The 19,595-nt window shown below is 48.0% G+C and overlaps 1 protein-coding gene across 3 annotated transcripts in view; it reads right to left on the bottom strand.

Moving 5' to 3' along the window:
• The window catches only part of ABCF1 (ATP binding cassette subfamily F member 1), a 484,546-nt gene that overhangs the window by 125,759 nt on the left and 339,192 nt on the right, over window positions 1-19,595 (bottom strand). For all 3 annotated transcript variants that reach the window (XM_069241960.1, XM_069241963.1, XM_069241962.1), the window contains 2 exons: window positions 11,574-11,644; window positions 10,075-10,107 (listed from right to left, as the gene is read on the bottom strand). In XM_069241960.1, the coding sequence (XP_069098061.1) occupies window positions 10,075-10,107; window positions 11,574-11,644 (104 nt within the window). The remainder of the gene's footprint in view (window positions 1-10,074; window positions 10,108-11,573; window positions 11,645-19,595) is intronic.

Below are 19,595 nucleotides of genomic sequence, written 5' to 3'. Positions count from 1 at the left end.
CCCTGGATGCCTCGTCGGCCGACAGGTGTGGTGAAGTCAAAGTCCGCTTGGACTTCTTCTTTTTGTGCCTCTTACCTGAATGCCCCAATGACCTTGAATGCGAGGAAGATGACTTGGAGCTCCTGGAGCGGTGCCACAACCTCCTCCTAGAGCGGGAGTTTTGCCGACCGAAGACGGCTGCTGGCCCCAAGAAGTTTGAGAGATCTCTCTCTCAAGGCCTTCGGAGCCAGGGCCCAACAGTCGGAGCACGATTCCGCATTGTGGTCCTTCTCGAGGCACCAGAGACAAACTTGGTGCAGATCAGTAACTGACACGGCACGATGACATGCACCACACGGTTTGAATCCACTCTTCCTCTAAGTCATTCGCACAGACAATCGAAAAAGTATTCGTCGAAACGTCGAAAAAAGGGTAGCTCTATCCAGACCTAGGCCTAACCGGCACGGAAGGAAAAGAACTGACATATGTGCGCCAGGGGTCGTGCTTATATAGAAGACCGTGATTTCATAGATCGCTCCAATGTCGGACACCACGTGGAGCCTGACGCCGCACGCGGATCTGAAAGACGCCACCCAACGGCATGTGCAGGGTACCACTCAGCAGAAAAAAATGCTGATTCAAAGCTGACGCCAGGGACTTCTAAGGTAAAGAATCTGCAGCTTGAAGTCTCGATCAATTGTGTAAGGAAATGCCTCCTTGGCATGGTTACCCCCTGACTTTTTGCCTTTGCTGATGCCAAGTTATGATTTGAAAGTGTGCTGGGACCCTGCTAACCAGGCCACAGCACCAGTGTTCTTTCCCTAAACTGTACCATTGTCTCCACAATTGGCACATCCCTGGCACCGAGGTAAGTCCCTTGTAACTGCTACCCATGGTACTGAGGGCCCTGATGCCAGGGAAGGTCTCTAAGGGCTGCAGCATGTCTTATGCCACCCTGGAGATCCTTCACTCAGCACATGCACACTGCTTGCCAGCTTGTGTGTGCTGGTGGGGAGGAAATGACTAAGTCGACATGGCACTCCCCTCAGGGTGCCATGCCAACCTCACACTGCCTATGGCATAGATAAGTCACCCCTCTAGCAGACCTTTCAGCCCTAAGGCAGAGTGCACTATACCATAGGTGGGGGCATAGGTGCATGAGCACTGTGCCCCTACAGTGTCTAAGCAAAACCTTAGACATAGTAAGTGCAGGGTAGCCATAAGAGTTTATGGTCTGGGAGTCTGTCAGACACGAACTCCACAGCACCATTATAGCTACATTGAAAACTGGGAAGTTTGGTATCAAACTTCTCAGCACAATAAATGCACACTGATGCCAGTGTACATTTTATTGTGAAATACACCCAGAGGGCATCTTAGAGATGCCCCCTGAAAACATACCCGACTTCCAGTGTGGGCTGACTAGTTTTGCCAGCCTGCCACACACGTTGCTGGCCACATGGGGAGAGTGCCTTTGTCACTCTGTGGCTAGTAACAAAGCCTGTACTGGGTGGAGGTGCTTCTCACCTCCCCCTGCAGGAACTGTAACACCTGGCGGTGAGCCTCAAAGGCTCACCCCCTTTGTTACAGCACCACAGGGCATCCCAGCTAGTGGAGATGCCCGCCCCTCCGGCCACTGCCCCCACTTTTGGCAGCAAGGGTGGAGGAGATAATGAGAAAAACAAGGAGTCACTGGCCAGTCAGCTGAGGTGACTCTTACTTTTAGAAATCTTCCATTTTGCAGATGGAGGATTCCCCCAATAGGATTAGGGATGTGACCACCTCCCCACTGGGAGGAGGCACAAAGAGGGTGTAGCCACCCTCAGGTCTAGTAGCCATTGGTTACTAACCTCCCAGACCTAAACACACCCCTAAATTGAGAATTTAGGGGCCCCCAGAACCTAGGAAGATAGTTTCCTGCAACCTGAAGACGAAGGACTGTTGACCTGAAGCCCTGCAGAGAAGACGGAGACATCAACTGCTTTGGCCCCAGCCCTACCGGCCTGTCTCCCCGCTTCGAGAAAAACTGCAACAGCGATAGATCCCACAGGGTCCAGCGACCTCTGAAGCCTCAGAGGACTACCCTGCATCTAAAAGGACCAAGAAGCTCCCGAGAACAGCGGCCCTGTTCAACAAAGAAGCAACTTTTAAAGACCACACGTTTCCCGCCAGAAGCGTGAGACTTTCCACTCTGCACCCGACGCCCCCTGCTCGACCTGCGGAAAACCAACACCACAGGGAGGACTCCCTGGCAACTATGAGGCCGTGAGTAGCCATAGTTGACCCCCCTGAGCCCCCACAGCGACACCTGCAGAGGGAATCCAGAGGCTCCCCCTGACTGCGACTACCTGCTTCAAGGAACCCGAAGCCTGGAAAAGACACTGCACCCGCAGCCCCCAGGACCTGAAGGTACCGAACTCCAGTGCAGGAGCGACCGCCAGGCAATCCTCTTACTAGCCCAGGTGGTGGCTACCCCGAGGAGCTCCCCCCTTGCCTGCCTACATCACTGATAGACCCGCGGGTCTCCCCATTGAATCCTATAGAAATCCCGAAGCCTTTTTGCACTCTGCACCCAGCCGCCCCTGTGCCGCTGAGGGTGTACTTTCTGTGCCTGCTTGTGCCCCCCCTGGGTCTGCCCTCCGAAGTCACGGGTACTTACCTGCTGGCAGACTGGAACCGGGGCACCCCTATTTCCATTGAAGCCTGTGTGTTTTGGGCACCACTTTGACCTCTGCACGTGACCGGCCCTGAGCTGCTGGTGTGGTAACTTTGGGGTTGCCTTGAACCCCCAACGGTGGGCTAATTTGGACCCAACTTTGAACCCTGTAAGTGTTTTACTTACCTGTGAACTTAACAATTACTTACCTCCCCCAGGAACTGTTGATTTTTGCAGTGTCCACTTTTAAAATAGCTTATTGCCATTTTCATCAGAACTGTACTTGCTATTGTGATAGTTCAAAGTTCCTAAGATACCGGAGTGAAATACCTTTCATTTAAAGTATTGTTTGTAAATCGTGAACCTGTGGTTCTTAAAATAAACTAAGAAATGAAAATGTCACTTACCCAGTGTACATCTGTTCGTGGCATCAGTCGCAGTAGATTCGCATGTTCTGCAATAGCTCGCCATCTGGTGTTGGGCCGGAGTGTTACAAGTTGTTTTTCTTCGAAGAAGTCTTTCGAGTCACGGGACCGAGTGACTCCTCCTTTTGTCTCCATTGCGCATGGGCGTCGACTCCATCCTCGATTGTTTTTCCCCGCAGAGGGTGAGGTAGGAGTTGAATTGTAGTAATAGTGCCCATGCAATGGAGTGACTAAGTATGCACCTATTTAAGGTTGAGATGATACATATATAAATAATTGAAGGTAACTTCCAAACTGCTACAGGCTCCCGGGGAGGCGGGTGGGCACATGCGAATCTACTGCGACTGATGCCACGAACAGATGTACACTGGGTAAGTGACATTTTCAGTTCGATGGCATCTGTCGCTGTAGATACGCATGTTCTGCATAGACTAGTAAGCAGTTATTTCCCCAAAAGCGGTGGATCAGCCTGTAGGAGTGGAAGTAGTTTGAAATAATGTCCTTAATACGGCTTGACCTACTGTGGCTTGTTGTGCGGATAACACGTCTACACAGTAGTGCTTGGTGAATGTGTGAGGCGTAGACCATGTGGCTGCCTTACATATTTCTTGCATTGGGATGTTTCCTAGAAAGGCCATGGTAGCACCTTTCTTTCTGGTTGAGTGTGCCCTTGGTGTAATGGGCAGCTGTCGTTTAGCTTTAAGGTAGCAGATTTGGATGCATTTAACTATCCATCTGGCTATACCTTGTTTTGAAATTGGGTTTCCTGCATGAGGTTTTTGAAATGCAATAAAGAGTTGTTTAGTCTTTCTGATGTTCTTTGTTCTGTCAATGTAATACATCAATGCTCTTTTGACATCTAATGTATGTAGTGCCCTTTCAGCTACGGTATCTGGCTGTGGAAAGAACACTGGAAGTTCCACTGTTTGATTTAGATGGAACGGTGAAATAACCTTTGGCAAAAATTTAGGATTGGTCCTTAGGACGACTTTATTTTTGTGTAGTTGTATAAAAGGTTCCTGTATAGTAAACGCCTGAATCTCGCTTACTCTTCTCAGGGAAGTAATGGCGATGAGAAATGCCACCTTCCAGGTTAGGAACTGTATGTCGCAGGAGTGCATGGGTTCAAAAGGTGGACCCATAAGTCTAGTTAGGACAACATTTAGGTTCCATGAAGGAACAGGTAGTGTTCTTGGTGGTATAATTCTCCTAAGGCCCTCCATGAATGCTTTAATGACTGGTATTCTATATAGGGAAGTTGAATAGGTAGTCTGCAGGTATGCAGATATTGCTGCAAGGTGAATCTTAATGGAAGAGAAAGCTAGGTTAGATTTTTGTAAGTGAAGCAAGTAACCCACTACATGTTCTGGAGTTGTGTGTAATGGTTGTATTTGATTAATATGGCAGTAGCAAACAAACCTCTTCCATTTACTTGCATAGCAGTGCCTGGTGGATGGCCTTCTTGCTTGTTTTATGACTTCCATACATTCTTGGGTAAGTTGTAAGTGCCCGAATTCTAGGATTTCAGGAGCCAGATTGCTAGATTCAGCGATGCTGGATCTGGGTGTCTGATCTTTTGGTTGTGCTGTGTCAACAGATGTGGCCTGTTGGGCAATTTGATGCAGGGTACCACTGAGAGGTCTAGCAGCGTTGTGTACCAGGGTTGCCTTGCCCAAGTTGGTGCTATCAATATGAGTTTGAGTTTGCTTTGACTGAGTTTGTTTACCAGGTAAGGAAGGAGAGGGAGAGGAGGAAAAGCGTAAGCAAATATCCCTGACCAGTTCATCCATAGGGCATTGCCTTGGGATTGTTTGTGTGGGTACCTGGATGCGAAGTTTTGGCATTTTGCGTTCTCCCTTGTCGCAAACAAGTCTATCTGAGGTGTTCCCCAGAGTTTGAAATAAGTGTTCAGAATTTGGGGGTGAATTTCCCATTCGTGGACCTGTTGGTGATCTCGAGAGAGATTGTCTGCGAGTTGATTTTGTATCCCTGGTATAAACTGTGCAATTAGGCGAATTTGGTTGTGAATTGCCCAATGCCAAATTTTTTGTGCTAGCAGGCTTAACTGCGTGGAGTGCGTCCCTCCCTGCTTGTTTAGATAATACATTGTTGTCATGTTGTCTGTTTTGACGAGAATGTATTTGTGAACTATTATTGGTTGGAAAGCTTTTAGTGCTTGAAAAACTGCTAGAAGTTCTAGGTGATTGATATGCAGTTTTGTTTGATGTACGTTCCATTGTCCTTGTATGCTGTGTTGATCGAGGTGTGCTCCCCACCCTGTCATGGAAGCATCTGTTGTTATTACGTATTGTGGCACTGGGTCTTGGAAAGGCCGCCCCTTGTTTAAATTTATGTTGTTCCACCACAGAAGCGAGAGGTAAGTTTGGCGGTCTATTAACACCAGATCTAGAAGGTGACCCTGTGCTTGAGACCACTGTGATGCTAGGCATTGTTGTAAGGGCCTCATGTGCAGTCTTGCGTTTGGGACAATGGCTATGCATGATGACATCATGCCTAGGAGTTGTAATACCATCTTTGCCTGTATCTTTTGTGTTGGATACATGCGTTGTATGATGGTGTTGAAATTTTGAATTCTTTGTGGACTTGGAGTGGCTACTCCCTTTGATGTGTCTATTATGGCTCCCAGGTATTGTTGTACCTTGCGTGGCAGAATTTTGGATTTTGTGAAATTGACGGTGAACCCGAGTTTGAAGAGGGTTTGTATGATCTGATTTGTGTGATTTGAGCACTGTATGAACGAATGGGCCTTGATTAGCCAGTCGTCCAAATATGGGAACACATGTATTTGCTGCCTTCTTATGTGTGCAGCGACTACCGCTAGACATTTGGTAAAGACTCTTGGTGCGGTTGTTAATCCGAAAGGCAGTACCTTGAATTGGTAATGTATTCCTTTGAATACAAACCTTAGGTATTTCCTGTGCGATGGGTGTATTGGTATATGGAAATAAGCATCCTTGAGGTCTAAAGTTGCCATGTAGTCGTGTAGTTTTAGCAATGGCAATACTTCTTGTAGTGTGACCATGTGGAAGTGGTCTGATTTGATGAAAGTGTTCACTACTCTGAGGTCTAGGATTGGTCTCAGCGTTTTGTCCTTCTTTGGTATCAGAAAGTACAGTGAGTAAACTCCTGTGTTTATTTGTGTGTTTGGCACTAATTCGATTGCATTCTTTTGCAATAGTGCCTGCACTTCTATCTCCAGGAGATTGGAATGGTGTGTTAAATTTTGTGCTTTTGGTGGTATGTTTGGAGGGAATTGTAGAAATTCTATGCAATAACCATGTTGGATAATTGCTAGAACCCAAGTGTCTGTAGTGATTTCCTCCCATGCTTTGTAATAATGACCTATTCTTCCCCCCACTGGTGTTGTGTGGAGGGGGTGAGTGACATGTGAGTCATTGTTTAGTAGTAGGGGTTTTGGGGCTTTGAAATCTCCCTCTATTTCTAGGGAATTGCCCTCCTCTATATTGTCCCCGAAAACCTCCTCTATACTGTCCCTGGTAAGTGGACGGTGTTGCTTGTGAGGTGCTGGCTTGTGTGCTTTGACCCCGAAACCCCCCTCGAAAGGGCGTTTTACGGAATGTGCTGTAATTCCCTCTGCTCTGCGGGGAGTAGAGTGCGCCCATGGCTTTGGCAGTGTCCGTATCTTTTTTGAGTTTCTCAATCGCTGTGTCCACTTCTGGACCGAACAGTTCTTTTTCATTAAAAGGCATATTGAGAACTGCTTGTTGAATCTCTGGTTTAAATCCAGACGTTCGGAGCCATGCATGCCGTCTGATAGTTACAGATGTATTAATAGTCTGTGCAGCTGTATCTGCAGCGTCCATGGAGGAACGTATCTGGTTGTTGGAGATGGTCTGTCCCTCCTCAACCACTTGTTTCGCCCTATTTTGGAAGTCCTTGGGCAGATGTTCAATGAGATGTTGCATCTCGTCCCAGTGGGCTCTGTCATAGCGCGCAAGTAGTGCCTGGGAGTTCGCGATGCGCCACTGGTTTGCAGCTTGTGCTGCGACTCTCTTACCAGCTGCATCGAACTTGCGGCTTTCTTTATCTGGGGGTGGTGCATCTCCAGATGTGTGAGAGTTGGCCCTTTTCCTAGCTGCTCCTACAACAACAGAGTCTGGTGGCAGCTGTGTAGTGATGAAAACCGGGTCCGTAGGAGGCGGCTTATACTTCTTTTCCACCCTTGGTGTGATTGCCCTACTTTTGACCGGCTCCTTAAATATGTCTTTTGCGTGCCGGAGCATACCAGGGAGCATAGGCAGGCTTTGGTAGGAGCTGTGGGTGGAGGAGAGTGTGTTGAACAAGAAATCATCCTCGACCTGTTCTGAGTGGAGGCTTACGTTATGAAATTGTGCTGCTCTAGCCACCACCTGAGAGTACGCGGTGCTGTCTTCTGGTGGAGATGGCTTTGTAGGGTAGGCCTCCGGGCTGTTATCTGACACTGGGGCGTCGTATAGGTCCCATGCGTCCTGATCTTGGTCACCCTGGCTCATGGTGGTGTGAGCTGGGGAGTGAGATGGAGTTTGTGCTGGTGAAACGTTAATCACGGGCGGAGGAGAGGGTGGTGGTGTAATTCTTTTAACCACTTTTGGTTGTGGTGCTTGTTCCGTCTGGAACTCCAACCTTCTCTTTCTCCTAATGGGGGGAAGGGTGCTTATTTTTCCTGTCCCCTGCTGAATGAAGATACGCTTTTGCGTATGGTCCACATCAGTTGCTTGTAGCTCTTCCTCAAACCTATGCTTTTGCATTTGGGAGGTTAGCGAGTGCTCTTCTGTATAAGAGCCTGAAGCTGGGTCGCTTGCAGTTTGTTTCGGCGTTGAAACTTTGTCTGCGTGTTTTTTCGGCTCCGAGGTGACTTTTTTCCTTTTCGGGGCCGAAACCTCTCGGCGTCGATCTGTTTCGGTGCCGCTGTCTCGGCGTCGAGCCGTGTCCACACCGGCATCTCGGTGTCGAGGCTTGTCTCCAGCACTTTCTCGGTCCCGAGAAGGCTGCGTGCCGGTGTCTCGACCGGAGTCGGACGATCTCGGCACTGTTTGGGCCTTTTTCTGTGCCGACGGTCGGTCACCGAATTTATGGGTGGAGCCATGGCCTGGTGGCAGTGGCGTCCTCTGGGCCTTGTAAATGTTTCTTTGTGTGGTTTTCGACGTCTTACTCACGGTTTGTGTGTCGTCGAATCCTTCGGAGTCTGAGTCTTGGATCGAGAAGGTACCTTCTTCTTCCTGTTCCTCGAACTCCCGTTGGGCTGTCGGTGCGGACGCCATTTGAAGTCTTCTGGCTCGACGGTCTCGGAGTGTTTTTCGGGACCGGAACGCACGACAGGCCTCGCAGGTGTCTTCGCTGTGCTCAGGTGACAGGCACAGGTTGCAGACCAAGTGTTGGTCTGTGTAAGGGTACTTATTGTGGCATTTGGGGCAGAAACGGAACGGGGTCCGTTCCATCGGCGTTCTTCAGCACGTGGTCGGGCCGACCAGGCCCCGACGGGGGATCGAAAAACTACCCCGAAGGGCACCGGAGCTCTTCGATCTTCGATGCGGTGTGGAATCTAAGTACGCCGATCCCGAACGCAACAATACCGACGAAAATCTTCCGAAATTAGCTAATTTTCCGTTCCGAAACTCGGAGCGACAGGAACACGTCCGAACCCGATGGCGGAAAAAAAACAATCGAGGATGGAGTCGACGCCCATGCGCAATGGAGACAAAAGGAGGAGTCACTCGGTCCCGTGACTCGAAAGACTTCTTCGAAGAAAAACAACTTGTAACACTCCGGCCCAACACCAGATGGCGAGCTATTGCAGAACATGCGTATCTACAGCGACAGATGCCATCGAACATATATTTTTCCATAAAAAAAAAACCTATTGGCCTGGAATTTGTCTTTGAATGTGAGTTCCTCATTTATTGTGTGTACAACAAATGCTTAACACTACCCTCTGGTAAGCCTACTGCTCAACCACACTACGACAAAATAGAGCATTAGAATGATCTCTTTTTGCCACTATCTTACCTCTAAGGGGAACCGTTGGACTCTGTGCACACTATTTCTTACTTTGAAATAGTATATACAGAGCCAACTTCCTACAAGTTGTTTCTCTTAGAGGATAATATTACCTCGTTTGAGACTCATGCCTAAAAATCCAACAGATCTTCTAATGCTACAGTTTCTTTGTAAAATCAATAACATCTAAAGTACTTAACCTTTTCTGATGATGGTGTCTAAATACAAACATCTATGTTATTTTTCTAAATTGGTCTCCAATTTCTTTTTGAGTGTGTCTCATTTATTGACTCTGTGTACAACAAATTCTCTCCTCTCTGATAAGCCTAAACTGCTGGACTGCAATACCACAGATCGAGCACTTGGCATTTTTAAAAAGGGCCCCTGTAAACCAAGCAGGGTCGTCTGGACGTTTTGCATGGTGTACCCCTAAACTGGTACACATCATAAAAAGCCAGCTTCCCATAGCTGGCCACTTGCGTTGGAGGCTCTCATGGTGCTTGGGTTGACCTGGAGAAGGGGAGAAAACAAGGCAGCAGGGCCACTCTCTGTGCAGGCCTCATCGGTCCTCAAATCTCTCATTGGCGTGTCAGCTTTTGCAGCAGTGATGTCCAGGCTGGAAACTCAAGCCTTGGTTGTGGCAAATGCTTTAAGATATGCACAGTAACAACAGAGCAGTTTAAACACATCTGAGGTGAATAGCAGACACAAAAATGGAGATGCCATCTATAGCTTGATGGATTGTGGGTTTCAGAGTAGATACCATTAGTCCAACATCAGATGGGAGAAGTGCAGAAAGGATGCGCTCCGCAGCTGCATTTACAGCGAACATTTGTCTTCATAAAGTGGCGTAGCATCTTTGGATTAGGCAGAGATGTTTAATGCTCATGAATGTCAATGATGGTGCATGAAAACGAAGAAGACAGACAGTGGGACCTTTACGCTGATTTAAGAGGAGGGACCGAAGTGTAAACAGAGAATATACAGAACACTTACCAGTCTGTGGTTCTTCCTCATTTCTCCTTTAGTCTACAAAGAAAGTGGCCAGAAATCAGTGTCACAAGGTCAGATCGCCACCCTCGCTTGCACAGACATTCCCAGATTAGTATCACTAAGTGTCAGTAAAGCTCCCTGTGAGTTAGTACTGGTTGAGATCAGTGTATCAACAGGGCAGTGGTAACTAACAAGAGCTCCCCATACATAACGGCAGGAGCTGCACTGATAGGTAACACCAGTCTGGTTTTGTGCAATCCAGAGTGCAAACATTGTTTAAAATATTCGGCTTTGTGAGTGACTGCAGAGTCAAATAAAAAGTACTTGACTTGGTCTCTGCACAGTGCATACAATGCATTGGTTTGTGAGAAAATGCTGGGACAGGGTGTGTGCAAGAACTACATGATATCTAGCTCTGCCAGCATCCGTGTTCAGGTGCCTGCCAGGGGGACACGTAATGTCAGAGTCAAGCTTTTTATTTTCTATAAAATAACACTCAAGCTAGCCCAAGAAGAAACTTGAGTGAAAGAATACCTATGGTGATCTCAGGCAAGAACTCAATGTACGAGCAGCCAAGCACCACTTGAGTAACCAGAGAAGCTTGATTACATCTGGAGACCGACCACCTTGGACTGTGTGCAGCACGGAGAGAAGTTCATAACTACAAAGCGAGCATCAGCAAACCAGTGCTCTTAAGGAGCCACTGCCACAAGAAGCTTTAGGTTTTGCATCAATGTGCAACAGATGCTTGTTCCGGGAGTCACATCAAATGTATTGTGTCACTGTTCATTAGGATGATTCCCTATCTTTGTACTCACATTTGAGAAGTCCAAGGGGTGAACAAACCATCACAGCATATTTTTGTATGTCTGTCTGTACACTGGGCTAAGGCCTCCCTTGTACATATTTGTCTCTATACTATAGGCCAGAGCCTTGTGTTTTGCGTGGCTGTTGGAAGTGTGCACCCAAGTATATAAAGTCACAATACTTTGAACAATCACAAGCCTGTAAAAACTGTGTGCATGCAGTTTGCAAGATTTGCTCTGTGCATGACAGTGAAATTTGTGCTTGCACAGCATGGATGCATGTCTTGGTACGTGTGCATGCCTTGGTGTGCTTGCACAGCATGGATGCAGGTCTTGGTACGTGTACGTGCCTTGGTGTGCTTGCACACCATGGATGCATGTCTTGGTACGTGTGCGTGCCTTGGTGTGCTTGCACACCATGGATGCATGTCTTGGTACGTGTGCGTGCCTTGGTGTGCTTGCACACCATGGATGCATGTCTTTGGTACGTGTGCGTGCCTTGGTGTGCTTGCACAGTATGGATGCATGTCTTGGTACGTGTTCATGCCTCGGTGAACGCGCACAGCATGGATGCATGTCTTGGTACGTGTGCATGCCTCGGTGTGCGTGCAGGAGCCTGAACTGCATCCATGCATTCCTTGTCATACACAATGGGAGGGATCTAAGCGGACTCTTGTGTCTGCCAGTCAGACTCACCGGGGTCAGCTTGCCTGTTATCAGGAGCAGTAAGGTACTTTTCCCCACACCGTTGGGTCCCACAATACAGACTAAAAGATAAAAAAAATAAAAAGATTAGCTAGACATGGAAAAGAAAACGTTAATTACTCTATCCTAGTTCTCAATCAACAGAACACCAAGTCTGAAGGGACAGCTCAGAGCTTGTGTGTGCGGGACATACAAACATGATGTACTCAGGCCACCAGGAGGAGGACTGAGGGGGAGCTAGAACCTGGAGCACGCATGTGCGGGATATACAAACATGATGTACTCAGGCCACCTGGAGGAGGACTGAGGGGGAGCTATAACCTGGAGCATGTGTGTGCGGGATATACAAACATGATGTACTCAGGCCACCTGGAGGAGGACTGAGGGGGAGCTATAACCTGGAGCATGTGTGTGCGGGATATACAAACATGGTGTACTCAAGCCACCAGGAGGAGGACTGAGAGGGAGCTATAACCTGGAGCATGTGTGTGCGGGATATACAAACATGATGTACTCAGGCCACCAGGAGGAGGACTGAGGGGGAGCTAGAACCTGGAGCACGCATGTGCGGGATATACAAACATGATGTACTCAGGCCACCTGGAGGAGGACTGAGGGGGAGCTATAACCTGGAGCATGTGTGTGCGGGATATACAAACATGATGTACTCAGGCCACCTGGAGGAGGACTGAGGGGGAGCTATAACCTGGAGCATGTGTGTGCGGGATATACAAACATGATGTACTCAAGCCACCAGGAGGAGGACTGAGGGGGAGCTATAACCTGGAGCATGTGTGTGCGGGATATACAAACATGGTGTACTCAAGCCACCAGGAGGAGGACTGAGGGGGAGCTATAACCTGGAGCAAGTGTGTGCGGGATATACAAACATGATGTACTCAGGTCACCAGGAGGACTGAGAGGGAGCTAGAACCTGGAGCATGTGTGTGCGGGATATACAAACATGATGTACTCAAGCCACCAGGAGGAGGACTGAGAGGGAGCTAGAACCTGGAGCACACGTGTGCGGGATATACAAACATGATGTACTCAAGCCACCAGGAGGAGGACTGAGAGGGAGCTATAACCTGGAGCGCATGTGTGCGGGATATACAAACATGATGTACTCAGGCCACCAGGAGGAGGACTGAGAGGGAGCTATAACCTGGAGCATGTGTGTGCGGGATATACAAACATGATGTACTCAGGCCACCACGAGGAGGACTGAGAGGGAGCTATAACCTGGAGCGCATGTGTGCGGGATATACAAACATGATGTACTCAGGCCACCAGGAGGAGGACTGAGAGGGAGCTATAACCTGGAGCATGTGTGTGCGGGATATACAAACATGATGTACTCAGGCCACCAGGAGGAGGACTGAGGGGGAGCTATAACCTGGAGCATGTGTGTGCGGGATATACAAACATGATGTACTCAGGCCACCACGAGGAGGACTGAGGGGGAGCTATAACCTGGAGCATGTGTGTGCGGGATATACAAACATGATGTACTCAAGCCACCAGGAGGAGGACTGAGGGGGAGCTAGAACCTGGAGCACGCGTGTGCGGGATATACAAACATGATGTACTCAGGCCACCAGGAGGAGGACTGAGAGGGAGCTAGAACCTGGAGCACGCGTGTGCGGGATATACAAACATGATGTACTCAAGCCACCAGGAGGAGGACTGAGGGGAAGCTACAACCTGGAGCACGTGTGTGCGGGATATACAAACATGATGTACTCAAGCCACCAGGAGGAGGAGTGAGAGGGAGCTAGAACCTGGAGCATGTGTGTGTGCGGGATACACAAACATGATGTACTCAGGCCACCAGGAGGACTGAGAGGGAGCTATAACCTGGAGCATGTGTGCGCGGTGTAGGAAGTTGGCTCTGTAAGTGCTATTTCAAAGTAAGGAATAGCATGCACAGAGTCCAAGGGTTCCCCTTAGAGGTAAAATAGTGGTAAAAATAGATAATACTAATGCTCTATTTTGTGGTAGTGTGGTCGAGCAGTAGGCTTATCCCAGGAGTAGTGTTAAGCATTTGTTGTACATACACATAGACAATAAATGAGGTACACACACTCAGAGACAAATCCAGCCAATAGGTTTTGTTATAGAAAATGAAAATGTCACTTACCCAGTGTACATCTGTTCGTGGCATCAGTCGCAGTAGATTCGCATGTTCTGCAATAGCTCGCCATCTGGTGTTGGGCCGGAGTGTTACAAGTTGTTTTTCTTCGAAGAAGTCTTTCGAGTCACGGGACCGAGTGACTCCTCCTTTTGTCTCCATTGCGCATGGGCGTCGACTCCATCTTCGATTGTTTTTCCCCGCAGAGGGTGAGGTAGGAGTTGAATTGTAGTAATAGTGCCCATGCAATGGAGTGACTAAGTATGCACCTATTTAAGGTTGAGATGATACATATATAAATAATTGAAGGTAACTTCCAAACTGCTACAGGCTCCCGGGGAGGCGGGTGGGCACATGCGAATCTACTGCGACTGATGCCACGAACAGATGTACACTGGGTAAGTGACATTTTCAGTTCGATGGCATCTGTCGCTGTAGATACGCATGTTCTGCATAGACTAGTAAGCAGTTATTTCCCCAAAAAGCGGTGGATCAGCGTGTAGGAGTGGAAGTAGTCTGAAATAATGTCCTTAATACGGCTTGACCTACTGTGGCTTGTTGTGCGGATAACACGTCTACACAGTAGTGCTTGGTGAATGTGTGAGGCGTAGACCATGTGGCTGCCTTACATATTTCTTGCATTGGGATGTTTCCTAGAAAGGCCATGGTAGCACCTTTCTTTCTGGTTGAGTGTGCCCTTGGTGTAATGGGCAGCTGTCGTTTAGCTTTAAGGTAGCAGATTTGGATGCATTTAACTATCCATCTGGCTATACCTTGTTTTGAAATTGGGTTTCCTGCGTGAGGTTTTTGAAAGGCAATAAAGAGTTGTTTAGTCTTTCTGATGTTTTTTGTTCTGTCAATGTAATACATCAATGCTCTTTTGACATCTAATGTATGTAGTGCCCTTTCAGCTACGGTATCTGGCTGTGGAAAGAACACTGGAAGTTCCACTGTTTGATTTAGATGGAACGGTGAAATAACCTTTGGCAAAAATTTAGGATTGGTCCTTAGGACGACTTTATTTTTGAGTAGTTGTATAAAAGGTTCCTGTATTGTAAACGCCTGAATCTCGCTTACTCTTCTTAGGGAAGTAATGGCGATGAGAAATGCCACCTTCCAGGTTAGGAACTGTATTTCGCAGGAGTGCATGGGTTCAAAAGGTGGACCCATAAGTCTAGTTAGGACAACATTTAGGTTCCATGAAGGAACAGGTAGTGTTCTTGGTGGTATAATTCTCCTAAGGCCCTCCATGAATGCTTTAATGACTGGTATCTTATATAGGGAAGTTGAATAGGTAGTCTGCAGGTATGCAGATATTGCTGCAAGGTGAATCTTAATGGAAGAGAAAGCTAGGTTAGATTTTTGTAAGTGAAGCAAGTAACCCACTACATGTTCTGGAGTTGTGTGTAATGGTTGTATTTGATTAATATGGCAGTAGCAAACAAACCTCTTCCATTTACTTGCATAGCAGTGCCTGGTGGATGGCCTTCTGGCTTGTTTTATGACTTCCATACATTCTTGGGTAAGTTGTAAGTGCCCGAATTCTAGGATTTCAGGAGCCAGATTGCTAGATTCAGCGATGCTGGATCTGGGTGTCTGATCTTTTGGTTGTGCTGTGTCAACAGATCTGGCCTGTTGGGCAATTTGATGCAGGGTACCACTGATAGGTCTAGCAGCGTTGTGTACCAGGGTTGCCTTGCCCAAGTTGGTGCTATCAATATGAGTTTGAGTTTGCTTTGACTGAGTTTGTTTACCAGGTAAGGAAGGAGAGGGAGAGGAGGAAAAGCGTAAGCAAATATCCCTGACCAGTTCATCCATAGGGCATTGCCTTGGGATTGTTTGTGTGGGTATCTGGATGCGAAGTTTTGGCATTTTGCGTTCTCCCTTGTCGCAAACAAGTCTATCTGAGGTGTTCCCCAGAGTTTGAAATAAGTGTTCAGAATTTGGGGGTGAATTTCCCATTCGTGGACCTGTTGGTGATCTCGAGAGAGATTGTCTGCGAGTTGATTTTGGATCCCTGGTATAAACTGTGCAATTAGGCGAATTTGGTTGTGAATTGCCCAATGCCAAAATTTCTGTGCTAGCAGGCTGAACTGCGTGGAGTGCGTCCCTCCCTGCTTGTTTAGATAATACATTGTTGTCATGTTGTCTGTTTTGACGAGAATGTATTTGTGAACTATTATTGGTTGGAAAGCTTTTAGTGCTTGAAAAACTGCTAGAAGTTCTAGGTGATTGATATGCAGTTTTGTTTGATGTACGTTCCATTGTCCTTGTATGCTGTGTTGATCGAGGTGTGCTCCCCACCCTGTCATGGAAGCATCTGTTGTTATTACGTATTGTGGCACTGGGTCTTGGAAAGGCCGCCCCTTGTTTAAATTTATGTTGTTCCACCACAGAAGCGAGAGGTAAGTTTGGCGGTCTATTAACACCAGATCTAGAAGGTGACCCTGTGCTTGAGACCACTGTGATGCTAGGCATTGTTGTAAGGGCCTCATGTGCAGTCTTGCGTTTGGGACAATGGCTATGCATGATGACATCATGCCTAGGAGTTGCAATACCATCTTTGCCTGTATCTTTTGTGTTGGATACATGCGTTGTATGATGGTGTTGAAATTTAGAATTCTTTGTGGACTTGGAGTGGCTACTCCCTTTGATGTGTCTATTATGGCTCCTAGGTATTGTTGTACCTTGCGCGGCAGAATGTTGGATTTTGTAAAGTTGACGGTGAACCCGAGTTTGAAGAGGGTTTGTATGATCTGATTTGTGTGATTTGAGCACTGTATGAACGAATGGGCCTTGATTAGCCAGTCGTCCAAATATGGGAACACATGTATTTGCTGCCTTCTTATGTGTGCAGCGACTACCGCTAGACATTTGGTAAAGACTCTTGGTGCTGTTGTTAATCCGAAAGGCAGTACCTTGAATTGGTAATGTATTCCTTTGAATACAAACCTTAGGTATTTCCTGTGCGATGGGTGTATTGGTATATGGAAATAAGCATCCTTGAGGTCTAAAGTTGCCATGTAGTCGTGTAGTTTTAGCAATGGCAACACTTCTTGTAGTGTGACCATGTGGAAGTGGTCTGATTTGATGAAAGTGTTCACTACTCTGAGGTCTAGGATTGGTCTCAGCGTTTTGTCCTTCTTTGGTATCAGAAAGTACAGTGAGTAAACTCCTGTGTTTATTTGTGTGTTTGGCACTAATTCGATTGCATTCTTTTGCAATAGTGCCTGCACTTCTATCTCCAGGAGATTGGAATGGTGTGTTGTTAAATTTTGTGCTTTTGGTGGTATGTTTGGAGGGAATTGTAGAAATTCTATGCAATAACCATGTTGGATAATTGCTAGAACCCAAGTGTCTGTAGTGATTTCCTCCCATGCTTTGTAATAATGACCTATTCTTCCCCCCACTGGTGTTGTGTGGAGGGGGTGAGTGACATGTGAGTCATTGTTTAGTAGTAGGGGTTTTGGGGCTTTGAAATCTCCCTCTATTTCTAGGGAATTGCCCTCCTCTATATTGTCCCCGAAAACCTCCTCTATACTGTCCCTGGTAAGTGGACGGTGTTGCTTGTGAGGTGCTGGCTTGTGTGCTTTGACCCCGAAACCCCCCTCGAAAGGGCGTTTTACGGAATGTGCTGTAATTCCCTCTGCTCTGCGGGGAGTAGAGTGCGCCCATGGCTTTGGCAGTGTCCGTATCTTTTTTGAGTTTCTCAATCGCTGTGTCCACTTCTGGACCGAACAGTTCTTTTTCATTAAAAGGCATATTGAGAACTGCTTGTTGAATCTCTGGTTTAAATCCAGACGTTCGGAGCCATGCATGCCTTCTGATAGTTACAGATGTATTAATTGTCCGTGCAGCTGTATCTGCAGCGTCCATGGAGGAACGTATCTGGTTGTTGGAGATGGTCTGTCCCTCCTCAACCACTTGTTTTGCCCTATTTTGGAAGTCCTTGGGCAGATGTTCAATGAGATGTTGCATCTCGTCCCAGTGGGCTCTGTCATAGCGCGCAAGTAGTGCCTGGGAGTTCGCGATGCGCCACTGGTTTGCAGCTTGTGCTGCGACTCTTACCAGCTGCATCGAACTTGCGGCTTTCTTTATCTGGGGGTGGTGCATCTCCAGATGTGTGAGAGTTGGCCCTTTTCCTAGCTGCTCCTACAACAACAGAGTCTGGTGGCAGCTGTGTAGTGATGAAAACCGGGTCCGTAGGAGGCGGCTTATACTTTTTTTCCACCCTTGGTGTGATTGCCCTACTTTTGACCGGCTCCTTAAATATGTCTTTTGCGTGCCGGAGCATACCAGGGAGCATAGGCAGGCTTTGGTATGAGCTGTGGGTGGAGGAGAGTGTGTTGAACAAGAAATCATCCTCGACCTGTTCTGAGTGGAGGCTTACGTTGTGAAATTGTGCTGCTCTAGCCACCACCTGAGAGTACGCGGTGCTGTCTTCTGGTGGAGATGGCTTTGTAGGGTATGCCTCCGGGCTGTTATCTGACACTGGGGCGTCGTATAGGTCCCACGCGTCCTGATCTTGGTCACCCTGGCTCATGGTGGTGTGAGCTGGGGAGTGTGATGGAGTTTGTGCTGTAGAAATGTTAATCACGGGCGGAGGAGAGGGTGGTGGTGTAACTCTTTTCACCACTTTTGGTTGTGGTGCTTGTTCCGTCTGGAACTCCAACCTTCTCTTTCTCCTAATGGGGGGAAGGGTGCTTATTTTTCCTGTCCCCTGCTGAATGAAGATACGCTTTTGCGTATGGTCCACATCAGTTGCTTGTAGCTCTTCCTCAAACCTATGCTTTTGCATTTGGGAGGTTAGCGAGTGCTCTTCTGTATAAGAGCCTGAAGCTGGGTCGCTTGCAGTTTGTTTCGGCATCGAAACTTTGTCTGCGTGTTTTTTCGGCTCCGAGGTGACTTTTTTCCTTTTTGGGGCCGAAACCTCTCGGCGTCGATCTGTTTCGGTGCCGCTGTCTCGGCGTCGAGCCGTGTCCACACCGGCATCTCGGTGTCGAGGCTTATCTCCAGCACTTTCTCGGTCCCGAGAAGGCTGCGTGCCGGTGTCTCGACCGGAGTCGGACGATCTCGGCACTGTTTGGGCCTTTTTCGGTGCCGACGGTCGGTCACCGAATTTATGGGTCGAGCCATGGCCTGGTGGCAGTGGCATCCCCTGGGCCTTGTAAATGTTTCTTTGTGTGGTTTTCGACGTCTTACTCACGGTTTGTGTATCGTCGAATCCTTCGGAGTCTGAGTCTTGGATCGAGAAGGTACCTTCTTCTTCCTGTTCCTCGAACTCCCGTTGGGCTGTCGGTGCGGACGCCATTTGAAGTCTTCTGGCTCGACGGTCTCGGAGTGTTTTTCGGGACCGGAACGCACGACAGGCCTCGCAGGTGTCTTCGCTGTGCTCAGGTGACAGGCACAGGTTGCAGACCAAGTGTTGGTCTGTGTAGGGGTATTTATTGTGGCATTTGGGGCAGAAACGGAACGGGGTCCGTTCCATCGGCGTTCTTCAGCACGCGGTCGGGCCGACCAGGCCCCGACGGAGGATCGAAAAACTACCCCGAAGGGCACCGGAGCTCTTCGATCTTCGATGCGGTGTGGAATCTAAGTACGCCGATCCCGAACGCAACAATACCGACGAAAATCTTCCGAAATTAGCTAATTTTCCGTTCCGAAACTCGGAGCGACAGGAACACGTCCGAACCCGATGGCGGAAAAAAAAACAATCGAAGATGGAGTCGACGCCCATGCGCAATGGAGACAAAAGGAGGAGTCACTCGGTCCCGTGACTCGAAAGACTTCTTCGAAGAAAAACAACTTGTAACACTCCGGCCCAACACCAGATGGCGAGCTATTGCAGAACATGCGTATCTACAGCGACAGATGCCATCGAA

This window comes from Pleurodeles waltl, chromosome 6, assembly GCF_031143425.1.
Source record: "Pleurodeles waltl isolate 20211129_DDA chromosome 6, aPleWal1.hap1.20221129, whole genome shotgun sequence".
Taxonomy (NCBI): domain Eukaryota; kingdom Metazoa; phylum Chordata; class Amphibia; order Caudata; family Salamandridae; genus Pleurodeles; species Pleurodeles waltl.
Note: the sequence above shows the minus strand (reverse complement) of the source record. Positions and strands in the feature narration are given on the sequence as shown.